We start from the raw sequence: 13641 nt of genomic DNA, 5'->3' as shown, positions 1-13641 counted from the left end.
GCAGAACGGCAGAGGAGGCGTGGCTGGATCCAGGGAGCCGGAGGCTCTGCTCCACTCTGCGTGTAGCCGGCCTGGCCCTGCCCCCCAGAGCTTCGGTGTAACCCACAGCAGCTGCTGGGCTGCGAAAGGAGAGGCCCCACCCCAGCATGGCGCCTATTTCCCCAGAAGAGCTGTGGTTCCAGGGGCCCTGCCCTCCCTGGGTGCTGGGCAGCTGAGATGGATTGTGCCCTCCCGCCTGCACTGCAGGGTGGGCGGCTTCCCGGGCAGGGAGAGGGGTGAATCCCCACTAGGAAGGCAGGCAGGGTTTCTAAGTGTCAAGCCCCCGCAAGGGTGGCCATCCAGCTTGCCGAGCCAGACCCACGTATCGGGTCCAGCCCGCTGAGACCCTGCTGAGGGCATCGGTGGCAACGCAGGGACCAGGATGGGGCTGGAAGGCCCCCTGGACACCCAGGCCTCCTGACCACAGCCCCCAGGTCCTGAGGCCCTCGTCCCGTGAACGGTGGGTGGGGGCCAAGGGGCACCTGGAGGAGCCTGCCTCATGTCACACCGCGGCTTCTGCAGACAGCCAGGCTGGGAAGGAGGGTCTTCCTGGCGTGGGAGAAAGAGGAGGCCCCCTGAGACCCTGCTTTGGGGAGCACTGAGGAGCCCCGGGAGGCCCCGGAGAAGCTGATCATCACTCAGGGGCACGAACGGAACCTGAGGTGGGGGTGACAGAGCCTCCCGGCTCTGTCCTGACAGGCTGCAGAGACAACGGGAGGAGGTCCAGCGTTTCCGGGCAGTGCCCCCAGGTAATTTTTCCTTTTTTTTTTTTGAGACGGTGTTTTGCTCTGTCGCCAAGGCTGGAGTGCAGTGGCCGGATCTCAGCTCACTGAACCCTCTGCCTCCCAGGTTCAAGTGATTCTCCTGCCTCAGCCTCCTGAGTAGCTGGGATTACAGGCGCCCACCGCCATGCCTGGATAATTTTTGTATTTTTAGTAGAGACAGGGTTTTCACCATCTTGGCCATGCTGGTTTCAAACTGACCTCGTGATCTACCCACCTTGGCCTCCCGAAGTGCTGGGATTATAGGCGGGAGCCACCGTGCCCGGCTCAGGTAATTCTTTTACTGGGGACTATGCCGGGCCCTGCCAACCCCCCTAAAGGGTGGCTGAGGCCTGCTTTCTCCAGGGCTCCTGACCGCCTGCCTCTGCCCGCTCTCTCATGGCCTGGGAGCCAAGTCTGGGCTCAGAAAGGTATGGAGTCCTGGGCCCCGAAACAGAAGCTGGGGCCAGCGAGGCGCCAGAGTGCAAGCAGCCTCTTCCCTGCAGCTTCCTGGACAGTCTCAGAACCTAAGAGGTGGACTGACTCCCCGCAGATTCAGCAGTGAATATTTTGCCATGTTTATAGCATGCTTTTTTTTGAATTATTTGAATGTCAGGTTCAGGTCTGAGGTCCTGAGTGCTGCCTCTGGAGACAGGGTGTCCTCCATACCTGGGGACACAGACCCCTCCCGGCACCGTCCGTGAGCCCCTCGGAATCTTACCCACAGCTCCACAGGGCTGTGCTTTTCCACACTTCTTGGTCACGGCTCCCGTGGGAGCCTCCCGGCCTCCACACCAAGACCACCCTCCGTCCTGGAGGCTTCTGCAGCCCAGTGCAGTCCACTGAGTCCCTGTGAGCCGGAAGTTAGACGCGAAGGCTCCCAGAGATTCTTGGTGGGATGATTTCACAGCAATTGCACCTCCCACCTGACCCCTCGGGGAGGGAGCTGGCACAGCCCTCATCCCCAGGCGGCTGAGCAGCTCAGAGGGAAAGGAGGGTGAGCAGGAAGGTTGGTGCATCCAGCACAGCCCTGGGCCGGTCCACAGGCAGCCAGAGCTCCCTGTCCACACCCGGGCCCTCAGCGTCCTGACGGGGCCCACACCTGCGCCCTCAGCCTCCCCGTCCTGACAGCTGCTTGGGTTACAGAGGATAAGGTGGAGGTGACAAAGGGAGTCCAGGGCTTGGGGGAAACACAACATGCACTCAGCACACATGCACAACACACGCACAACAGCATACACATTCACTACACACAACACAGTATACACGTTCACTACACAGGCACACACATAGTGTGCACACGGGCACAGTCCCCCCACACATACACACACGACACGTCCCGTCTCTATCCAGGATGTGCAGGCGTCTCTGCCCCGCTGCCCTCCGCCCCAGTGTGCCTGGGAGCACGGTCTGGGTTCCTCTCGTCTGCCTGGAGGGTGGTGGTGCGAGTGGGGGATGGGCTTGCTCCGAGCACATGGACGGGCCAGCAAGGGTGAGGGTACCAGGCTGGCTGCAGAGGGGCAGATGGGAGAGGAGCAAGGTCAGGATACCCTGATGCCTGTCAGTTGCCCACATGGGGCTGTCGGGTGCGGTGGGGCAAAGAGCAGCTGGGGTCACTGCGCTCGTGGGGACAGTGGGGTCACTGCGCTCATGGGGCCTTCTTTACATCACTGCAGCCGACTCCCACGGCAGCCCGACGGGGCACAGGAAGGGAGGTTTGTAATTTCTGGGTGGCAGAGCCCTCCCTAAGTCCCAGGGTCTTGTGGACCCCCGGAACTCAGGGTCTGGGTCCCTGCTGGACACGTGGAGCCCACCCCGCTCCTCTGCAGGATCAAGCCAGGTCCTAGGAAGGCCCAGCTCAGCCCCGAGGGGCTGCTGCCTTGTAGGGTCCAGTGTGGTGGCAGGACCTGCAGACATCACCCGCTCAGGGCCGTACTCACAGGGGAGTTCAGGGACCAGAGCCGAACGCTGTGTGGCCGGAGCCACACAGGGACCGAAGCCATTCCCGAGGGTGGGGCTGCACACGTGGGCTTTTATCACGGACATGGCTCCCACCACAGCCACACATCCGCGTTGTCCAGGATGCACAACGGCTCTTCCGCTCTTTCCTGGGGCTGTATCATAAAAGTGCATGCTGGTTCTAACACTTCCAGCGATGTAGAAATGTGCGAGGGGAAAGTGGCCCTTGCCGTGGACACAGCCACAGGACCACATTGTTTCTGGTGGGATGCCTGGGTAGGTTTCACAGGTCGCCTCGCAGTCCGGCAGGCTGAACCCGTCCACCGGGGCTCCTGCACCGCCTGCCTCCGCGACACTCCGGGGCAACGTGGACCAACATGTGCTTGTCTGAGGCTGTGTGTGCGGTCAGGAGTCTGCACCCAGAACGGTCCACCCGTGAGGGGCGGTCCTCCCGGGGAGGGCTTCCGAGCCGGCCATGCCGGGCACTTCTAGACTTTCTGCAGGAAGTGCTGTCCTTGAGTCGTTGTTTTGTTCCGAGGCTGCTGTGAGGAGGGGGACGAGCACAGCTGGAGGGTGGGGACAGGCGGGACAGCTCCAGTCCAGGCACGGCCACGGGTCCCAGCTGCCGGCATTCCCCGGCCGGAGAGCAGCCTCCAGCAGGCCGCGGGCGCGGTCCCGGCTCACGCACAGCCCGGAGCGCACCGAGGGGCCCCAGCACCCACCTTCACTTTCACCTTTGTTCTCTCCGGCTTTCCAGCTTTGGGGTCCCTGTGAAGAGGGACTCACCACAAGGTTATAAATACGACACCAGCATTCCCTTCCAATCCTTCTGGCTTCTTTTTTACACACAAACTTTACAACCTTTACTTTTTCCAACCGGAAAACCCGTTTTTCCAACACTTGTTAAAAAACAAATGATCCTTTCACCATATGCTGAAAGCCCTACCCATGACAAGCCCACTCTGCATCTGACTCTGTTCACTGACCCTTCATTTACTTCCTAAACTGGCCCTTTTGAAATCTTTCAGTGAAGAGGTAGCTTTAATATTCTCCAGAAATCTCCAGAACCTTTGCGTGGGTCAGGGTGAGAGGTGCCACCAGGACGCAAACAGAGCCGCCCCGTCCTCTGGTGGGCGCCAGGTGCCAGCTGCACAGATTTCACTGTTAGGTGTGGCGTCGGAGGCGCTTCCTCAAAACGCATCCCCCATCTGAGGCAGAGCACACAGGCCCCAGGGCCCCACGGACAGGGCTGGTCCCCGAGTTTGCATGCCACGTCCTGGGCTTGAGGGGTGGTATGCCAGGGGCTGCCTGCAGCAGGATGCCCAGGCAGAGGCCAGGGCCTCTTGTTCCACTTGGCAGAGACCCCAAAAAGAGCCCGGGGGCAGCATCAGAGCCTGGGGCCCGGGCAGGGGTGCCCAGGGGCACAGCAGCTGCAGGCCACTGGCCAGGCCAGAAGACGGTGAGTGGAGAGCCGGGGGCAGGTGGAGAGACCCTGAGAAGAGGCTCTTCAGCTGGGCATCCTGCACCTCCTGTTTGTGCTTCATCCGGCGATTCTGAAACCAGGTTTTTACCTGCAGGAAAACCAAGATGGCATCAGGGGTGAGAAGAGGCCACCGGCCCACCCTTGCCCACCCCAGCCTGCCCGGCCCACCTCACCTGGAGCTCTGAGAGCTGCATCTCCCTGGCCAGCCTCTTCCGCTCCAGAGGGCCCAGGTACCGGTGGTGCCGGAAGACGCCCTCCAGGGCACGGACCTGCTCGGTGCTGAAGGCTGTGCAGATGCGGGGAGCCTGCCAGGGCTTTGGCTCCTCACTCAACCCTGACGTAGAGGGTAAGGGCATTCGGCTCCACAGGCCACCCACAGGGCAGGCTCCCGCCCACGGGTAACAGGTGAAGACAGCCGTGCTGGGGCAGGGCCGGCCAGATCTTCTCATCTGACTGTGACCAGCAACCCCGCCTCCTCCTCCCAGGTCAAGTTCGGAATGGGGCCCAGAGAGGTTGCTCGAGGTAGGAAGGAATGTTAACGCTCTGTGGGCCTGACCCCTGCTCAGTTCACTCCCTTCTGCCCCATCTCACACTTCCCTTCCAGAGCTGCTTCCCAGGACCCCTTCCCGACCTTCCAGCCAGGTAAGGCAGACTCCATTATATGCAAAGGCCTGGGCCCCACCCAGGGAGCTCGGTCTCCGAGGCTCCGCATGGTGAATCCCCAGGCCTACCTCGGACACATCTGTTTTCTAATTTCTAAAAGGAGGGACGGGGGTTGGTGCTAAACAGCCCCACGAGGTGGCCTGTGGATCTGGGCTGAGCCCCAGGAAGGAGGCCAACCTGGTGAAATGAATCAACATTTAACTCGAGTCTGACGGAAATGCTCAGGGGTGTTTCTGTGAAGGAAGTGCATTTTACAGTCTGTCTCAATGCTAACCTGAAAGCATTCGCAGACCTGGAAAGCAAGTGCCTTGTGTGATGGAGGCCTGCAGGGGTCAGCACCAGGAGTGGGTGCAGGGTGGGGTGGGCTGGCTTTTTGGGGTAGGGCAGGCTAACAAGCTGCGGAGAACATATTTACATTTTCACCTCCCTGAAGCACTAGGTTACTCCATAAGGATGAGACTTTTAAAAATGAAAACTTTCAGGCTGGGCGTGCTGGCTCACGCCTGTAATCCAAGCCCTCTGGAGGCCAAGACGGGCGGCTCACCTGAGGTCGGGAGTTCAAGACCATCCTGACCAACATGGTGAAACCCCGTCTTTAAAAAAAGAAATGAAAACTTTCAGTGTCACCCCCACTTTTGACCAAGTACGACCTTAAACCTAAAACCCGAGATGATGTCGCAAAAACTAACAGACAAACACGAAGAACCTTTGCCGTCAGCAGACCACAGAGCACCTCTGGGTCACAGACAACTTCAGAGTTTCTGCAGGCCTCGGTCACGGCCGCCCCTACACCAAACGCACAGCACTCTTTAAGAAAAGACAGGCCGGGCGCGGTGGCTTAAGCCTGTAATCCCAGCACTTTGGGAGGCCGAGGCGGGTGGATCACAAGGTCGAGAGATCGAGACCATCCTGGTCAACATGGTGAAACGCCGTCTCTACTAAAAAGACAAAAAATTCGCTGGGCATGGTGGCGCGTGCCTGTAATCCCAGCTACTCAGGAGGCTGAGGCAGGAGAATTGCCTGAACCCAGGAAGTGGAGGTTGCGGTGAGCCGAGATCGTGCCATTGCACTCCAGCCTGGGTAACAAGAGCGAAACTCCGTCTCAAAACAAAACAAAACAAAACAAAAACAAAGAAAAGACAGCTGTACTCCAGGAGGCCTGGGACCGGCTTGAGCCTAGGTGCTGGGGGATTGGCAAATCACAGGGGCCCTCGGACCTGGGTACCGTTGGCCAAGGGGCTGGAACACCGGAGGAACGGGGCCCAGGTCTGCACTGTGTTTTGGGGGGCGCCTGGAATTGGGGCAGAGAAGTGCAGACTGGGACTCCTTGGGCAGTCCGTCATCACCAGGCTGGGGTGGGGAACGGGGTGACAGGGCAGGCAGGGGAGCCCACCGGGGGCTCAAGGAGAGAGAATCCCCAAGGCTTTGGTTCCGAGGGAAGCTGCGCTCCAGGAAGGGCGCACGCCAGGCCCTGGCCGGTCCTCAAGGAAATGCCCCAGGCCCTGCCCTAGTCCGAAGGCCACCGCGGGGGATGCAGCCGCCTGGGTCCTGGCCTCTCCCCAACTCCCATTTCCACCTGGGAAGGAAAGGACGCCCCATCCGGACCTACCAGCCACGGTCCTCTGCGGCGCAGGCAGATGCGGGGACCTAGCCTCCTCCATGCTGATGGCCTGAGGGGGCTCCCGGGTAGCGGGTGCCTGGCCCAGGCCAGGGAGGCCCCCCGGGGAGGCGCTGGCAGGCCTGAGGGTGTGGGTCGGCCCGGGGCAGCTGCTCTGGGAGAGCCAGTCCACCGAGCCAAAGCCGGAGGGCTGCTGCGGGCCTCGAGGTGGGGAGGAGAAGGAGAGACGCATGGCGGCCAGGCGGGAAGGAGGGAAGGCCAGGCGGGGCTGGCCAGGCGCGGGAGGCACCGCGGGCGCCGCCATTTGTAGGCCCAGGGGGAGGGGGCGGGAGCCCGGTTTGCTCGGACGGCTAATTCCCAGATAAGCATTCGGAGGCACCAAGGGGGCGGTTCACACCTCCCCGGCTCCTGGATGTCTGGGGGCGGGGCGGGGCTGCGGGCCTGGTTCCCGGAGCGGTGAGGGTTCGGGAACGCCGAATTCCTCTCATCTCTCCCAACCCCTACCCCGCAGGCCGGGGCCACAGGCAGGGAAGAGGGTCCCACTCCCACTTGGGCGCATCCCGAGCGGGGCCCGGCCACCTCTCCTCTCCGTGGGGACGCGGGAGCGTGTGTTCAGCTCGGACGCCTGAGCGCGAGCCGGCTTCAGGCTGGGAGAGTCAGGGCGGACTCGGCCAGGGCCCGCGTGCGCCGCGTCCAGGCCGTGCGTCCGCGTAGGACCCGAGGAGGCGTTCCCGGAAAGGAGGGACAGCTGGGGGCCCGGCGGCGCGGCGCGCGGGGCGGGAGTGCCGGGAGGGGCCTCGCGCTCGGTGGACTCGGCCGTCTCCAGCCCCGGCCCGGCTCCCCTGGGGGACTCGCTCCCGGGCATTTGGGCGCGCGTGGCTCCCGGACCCCATCCGGAGCTGGAAGGGCTCGAAACTCCGCTTCGGCTGCGTGACTGGCGCGTTCCGGCCAAGCCGGGCTGTCCCCACGGTGGCCAGGACGGGGACAGAGCCACCGAGGACTGTGAAGCGCAAACCTCACGGGGACGGTCACCGCGGTCGCTGCTCCCACTAACCTCCCGCCCGAGCTGCCTGCGTCCGCGTTCTGGGCGCCGCGCCGGTCCCGGAGAACCGGGGCGCAATGTCTCCGGCGCCCCCGGATCGCCTGCGCCGGAGTGGGACGCGGCGACGCCCCGAGCCTCCGCCTGACTCCGCGCCACGGTGTCCCCAGGGTTCGGGCTCGGGGTCCGCCCTGCGTCTCCGGCGGCCGGAGTTGGGAGCGGGCGCAGGTCCGGCCCTGGAAGCCACGCAGGGTTTCGGCGCAGACGGGGTCCAGCGAGCCGCTCAGATCCCGGGCCAGGCTCTGACGCCGCCGCCTCCGAGCCCACGCCGCGGAATCAAAGAGACCCGCCGGCCTCGCCCCGCAGTAAACCCCAACGCAGGCTCCAGAGTCTCCCAGGCTGAGAAAGAGGGGGGCCGGGAGGTGGGCGCTGGCGGGACCTCCGCGGGAAAGCGATCGGCGGCTGACCTGGGTCCCAGACGAGGGGTCGGGGGACGGACCACGCCGCCGCCCACCCGGGTCTTCCTTGGACCCTGCACCGGCCCAGTTAGGTCCCCGGGCCCTCAAGGGGGAGGCTGACAGGGGCGGGGCGCGGGGAGCTTTGGACGTGGCGTCTGGGAGTGAAATAGGCGGGATAGGGGCCCGGAAGGCGGCCTAGACCGCTCCCCACTTCGTCTCCGGAGAGACCGGGACCGACCGAGTGTCCCGGCCAGCGGCGGCGAGGGCCCGATCCCTGCGGCCACAGGGCTGGCTCCGAGGGTGGCCCCGGGGCGGATCCCCAGCCCTGGGGCAGTGGGGGCGGCCCTGCCACGTGGGAGCAGAGGGCATGGCGGTGGGGGCTGCGGCGGGCGGTGCCTCAAAGTGGAGCAAAAGACAGCACCCAGCACCCCCATGACCCTCTAACACAGAACGTTCGACAGGCGGGAAAAAGGCCTAGAAGCATCCCTTACGTAAGGAGGAACGCCACGTTTGTGAAATGCCGGCACCAACACACGTTCCAGCACCCAGCCTTACCCTTCTCCATTTCTAGTTCCTGGGGGCCCCCGGGTTCTGAGCTCCCTTCTGCACGCCGTTCAGCTCTCCCACCCCCAGCTCTGCACGGAGACCCTCCTCCCAGTTCCCAGCTCCCCCGCCAGCACTTCCACCTGAACCGCCCCCTCCGACCCCCCGAAGTACGAAGGCATCCTCGCCTCCACGCAGCAGGGTCAGACACCGCCTGCGTCCTGGGCCCCGACCCAGGCCCTTGCTGCGGCCGGGGCGGCCCCTGTCTCCCACCCAGTGGCCCCGCAGCGGAGGCTCAGGCCTCCCCGCCTCCGGCGGCCCGGGCCTGGGGTCACCAAAGCCTCCGTCCGCCCCCGGCTCTGGGACGCGTCCCGGTGCGCTGCCCTTGCTAGGAGACTTCGGCGCCCCCCGAGAACTGATCCCCGCGCGCCCCAGAGCGTAGCCCCCGCGGGCACCGCCCCGACCCCCACCGTCGGGGACCGCACCGGGTAGGGCTGGGCGGCGAAATCCCGCGTCACTCCCAGGCCGGCAGCCCCGTCCCGACACACGGCCCGAAGCCCAACTAGTCCCCGGAACGGGCACCTCCCGCGGCCACGGGCTCAGGGTCACTAGGCCCAGCGTGTGTTCCCGCCGGCCCTGTCAAGACTCGCTGGAGCCTCCTCCGGGACCACCTGGGGAGAGGCCCTCAACCCCCTCTCCAACACCCACCCCCGCGGCCTCTCCGACACCCCACGCGCCCCCCCATATCCCCATGCGCGCCCTCCTTGACACCCACACGCCCCCACTCCAGGCCGACACCCCTACTCTCCCCCGCCCCCTCCCCGACACCCCCACGCACCCCTCCCCGACACCCTGACGTGCCCTGCTCCATGACACCCCCAGTCTCCCCATCCTCCTCCCCAACCCCACCACACTCTCCCCTCCTGGACATCCCTATGCTTCGCTACCCTGCACTCCACGCCCCTCCTCACGGAAGACCCTACACGCCCACCCCCACACACATCCACTGAACTGGTCTGGGCGTCCTGGTCTCCTACAGGCCCGGCACCACCCCAGCCTTCACATGCTCTAGGGGTAACCTGAAGCCACAGCTGCTTGGCCTCCCCGATACCCCCTCCCACCCCCACCTCTCCTGTGGTCGGCTCCTGCCATGCCCGCCATGGCTCACCCCGCCTTAAACACCCCTCTGTCCTTCAGAGCCCGCAATTTTCCTGGTTGGGGTAAGGGAGGTGTGAGGGTGGGCGGCTCTGTGGGCCTCACACTGCCCCAGCCGGGCATTCAAGGTGAGGGTGGGGGACACTCAGGCAGGCACAGCTCCCTGGAGGCTGCCTGAGAAGGGCTGCTCAGGGCCCCGCTGGTCTCCTGTCCTTCCTTGGGGCCCTCCAGGGACAGTGCAGAGGCTTCGGGAAGTTCCGGGTGGCCGCTGCCTGCAAGTGCCCCTTCCTGCTGCCCTCAGGGCCGGGTGAGCACCAGGGCTGCAGGGAAGCGGCTAACTCAGTTCCCAGAGGTTTGCAGGTGAGTCAGGCACTGAGGCCAAATCTGAAAAGGACCCCACCAGTGGTGGCTCTGGAGGCTGTGGGAAGTGAGGGGAGAGGAGTCATGCAGGTGGAGACCCCCTGGAGGGATGAGAGGGCCACTGACTTTGTCTGCCAGGTGGGAGGGGTCCAGCAGGCCTCCTCTGGCCAGCACCCTACTCACAGGTTGAGGGTGAAAGCCCCAGCCGTGGGCACCAAGGTGGCCAACGGCGACCTCAGGCCTCAATCAGCTCCCGCTGGACACTGGCCCCACAGCCTCCTCCCAGGACACGGGACCAGTACCAGGGGTGCTGGGCAGGTGTGGGAGCTGTGGGTGCACCTGTCTCCTGGCTGCCTCAGGCATCTCTCTGGCCTTCACCTGTGGTCTTGATGCCCACAGCTCTGAGAGCAGATGCTGCAGGGCCTCAGGTATCCCCCACTCACGATGCCCCCCGCTTTCCCCACGCCGTGATCAGTGAGCAGGTGGTTTGCAGGCGTGACCTGGTCTGTGACCTTTATGCTGGTGATTCAGAGCCGTGCGGGCCAGAACATCTGCAGGGGCGCGGCTCCCGCATCCTCCTGGGCTGCCCAGGCCTCTGAGCGGGGCTGGGCCAGCCTCACGGACCAGGCTCACAGGGGTGCAGCCACAGCGAGACGCTGGAGTCACTGCTGGAGGTGTGGGATTTAACAGCTAAGTCACATGCAGTGATTTAAATCAAATAAAATTAGTTAAATAAAAAAAATTCAGTTATGGGGCATGGCAGCCCATGCATGTGGTCGCAGCTACTCAGGAGGCTGAGGCAGAAGAATTGATAGCTAAAGCCTGGGAGGTGCACTCCAGCTCGGACAACAGAGATTGACCCTGTCTCTGGTGGAGACACTGGCCAGAGGGGCCCACCAAGCCATCGGTCATAGGGTGGAATGTTTCTGTATCTCCACAGGCTATGAGAACAGCTGTTAAGTGAGGAGTGGTGGCTCACGCCTGTAACCCCAGCACTTTGAGAGGCTGCGGCAGGAGGACTGCTTGAGCCCAGGAGTTTGAGACCAGCCTGGGCAAGGTAGCAAGACCCCATCTCTACAATACAACAAAACAGTAAAAGGTGCAAACCTCACCTCCATTGGGATGGCAATACTGAAAGAATAAATAAAAAACAACCCAGAAAACACCCAGTGTGGCGGGGAGGCGAAGCTGGGGGTGCTCTGGGGACCCTTGGTGGCAACGCAGAATGCTGCAGCTGCTGTGGGAAGGAGCTCGGTGGCTCCTCCAAAAACTGAACATGGAATTGGCGCACAAATTCCCCTTCTGGGTACACAAAGAACAGAAGATAGGGTTTCTGAGATGTTTGTACATTCACGAGCACAGCGGCGTCAGAGACGTGAAGGCAGCATAACTGTCGGATGAACAACGAAGACGTGCTCCCTCCACCCGTGGAGTGTGATTCAGCTTCAGAAAGGAAGCAAATCCCGCCACACGCCACAGCGTGGGTGAACCTAGAGGTGGTCACGCTGGGCAAAACCAGCCAGGCGCAGCGGAAAGATCGTCTTCTGTGTGTTATCTGGAGCGGTCAGATTCATAGACAGAGAGCAGAAGTGTGTTTACCAGGGGCTGGGGGAGGAGAGGTGCAAGCTGGTGTTGAAGGGACGAGTTTCAGTCTGGAAGGTGGGGTGAGTTAAGGAGGTGGATGTAGTGACGGCCGCACAAGCCTGTGAACGTCCGGGACACCAGTGACCTGTGCACTTAGAAGTGGCTGCGATGGCAGTTATGTCATGTCAGATGCATTTTACTACAATTTTTAAAAAGAGGCAAATCTGCTGTCCAGGGGGCCCCTATTGAGACCACAGGGGCACTGATTTGAGGAGAGGTCTTGGGGGACCCTGTCCTACCCTAGATCAGTCATGGGGCAAGATGAGCCTAGCCTAGCGCCTGGTCCAGGGGTCTGCGTACACCTGGCCATACGCAGAGGACCCCCCAGCCTAGGACAGATGGCACTAGCAGCTGGGGCCTTGCTGCTGCGTCAGCTAGAGGGACCTCAGGAAGAGCAGGCAAGTGTAAGGACGCTAAAGAAACCAGCTAAGGGCCTGGACGAGCTGGGCAGCTGTGCTCAAACCCTGGCCCCATTAAACAGCACACAGGAGACTCATCCTGCTATATCCATAGAGCCAGCTATTTATTTTGGAGACAGGCTTTTGCCCAGGCTAGAGTGCCTCCTGCAATCACAGCTCACTGCAGTTTCGGCCTCCGGGGCCAAAGTGATCCTCCTGTCTCAGCCTCCAGTGAAGCTGGGACTACAGGCGCGTGCCACCGTGCCCAGTTAATTTTTGTATTTTTTGTGGAGATGGGGTTTTGTCATATTGCCAAGGCTGGTCTCGAACTCCTGAGCTCAAGTGATTCTCTTGCCTCAGCCTCCCGAAGTGCTGGGATTACAGGTATGAGCCAACACACTCAGCCCCTAAATTGATCCTGAACAGCCAAAATACACTCCCTGCACCAGATCACAAAGTATTAGAGATCCAGGGCCTGTGTGTTCAGATTCATTATTCTGATACCGGGCTCAGGAGGATCATGGCACGTGCCCCTCACCCTACTGCCTGAGTAGGAAGGCAGATGAATTCTGCTTGGTGCCCCTAAATCACTCCCGCTTGGAGAGGGCAGAGTGTCCAGTATCCCGGCGAGAGGGCAGCACAGCCCCACACTTAGGGTGTTGGTGCGTTTGCTGGGATGTGGCCGAAGGGACCTGGGTGTGCTGTCAGGCGTGAGCTGGAGTGACGGAGTGTAACGCAGGGTGTACTTCAGCTGTTTCAGACCCCATGGGGCCCCCAGCCTGTGACTCTGACCTTTGGGGGCTGTGTACGTGAGGGGGGATGCTTACCAGCTTGGAGATTCTCAGGAAACGCAGCAGGGTGGAGCTGAGGACAGACGTCTTTTTTTTTAGTCAAGGCGTCACTTTGTTGCCCAGGCTGGACCAGCAGTAGCCCAGTCACAGCTCACCCAGCTCCTTTGCTCAAGCCTCCTCCCACCTGTTTGCCCAAACAGTTGAGATTACAGGTGCATGGCACCATGCCCAGCTAATTTTGTGATTTTTAATAGAGATGTGGTCTTGCCATGTTGCCCGTGCTGGTTTTGAACACCTAAGCTCAAGTGATCCTTCTGCCTCTCTGCCTTGGCCTCCCAAAATGTTGGGATTACAAGCGTGAGCCACTGAGCCTGGTCCAGAGTGCTGTGTTTTTTTTTGAGACAGTCCTGCCTGTTGCGCGCTGGAGTGCAGTGGTGTGATCTCGGCTCACTGCAACTTCCGTCTCCCGGGTTCAAGTGATTCTCCTGCCCCAGCTCCTGAGTAGCTGGGATTTCGCACACGCCCGACTAGTTTTTCTACTTTTAGTACAAACAGGGCTTCACCACGTTGGTCAGGCTGGTCTCGAACTCCTGACCAAGTGATCCCCCCCACCCCCACAACCAGGCCTCCTAAAGTGCTGGAATTACAGTGATGAGCCGGCGTTTCGCTCTCGTTACCCAGGCTGGAGTGCAATGGCGCGATCTCGGCTCACCCCAACCTCCGCCTCCTG

The 13641-nt window shown here is 62.2% G+C and overlaps 1 protein-coding gene across 1 annotated transcript; it reads right to left on the bottom strand.

The window, feature by feature from the left end:
- Nucleotides 1-3949: 3949 nt before the first annotated feature.
- On the bottom strand, nucleotides 3950-6755 carry VENTX (VENT homeobox). The gene is made up of 3 exons (XM_003922079.1): nucleotides 6515-6755; nucleotides 4416-4576; nucleotides 3950-4330 (listed from the first exon to the last, which is right to left on the bottom strand). The coding sequence occupies exons 1-3, from the start codon at nucleotides 6753-6755 to the stop codon at nucleotides 3950-3952; spliced, it is 783 nt and encodes a 260-aa protein (XP_003922128.1).
- Nucleotides 6756-13641: the final 6886 nt, after the last annotated feature.

This window comes from Saimiri boliviensis, chromosome 12, assembly GCF_048565385.1.
Source record: "Saimiri boliviensis isolate mSaiBol1 chromosome 12, mSaiBol1.pri, whole genome shotgun sequence".
NCBI classification, from domain to species: domain Eukaryota; kingdom Metazoa; phylum Chordata; class Mammalia; order Primates; family Cebidae; genus Saimiri; species Saimiri boliviensis.
This window is presented reverse-complemented; position numbering and strand designations above follow the sequence as displayed.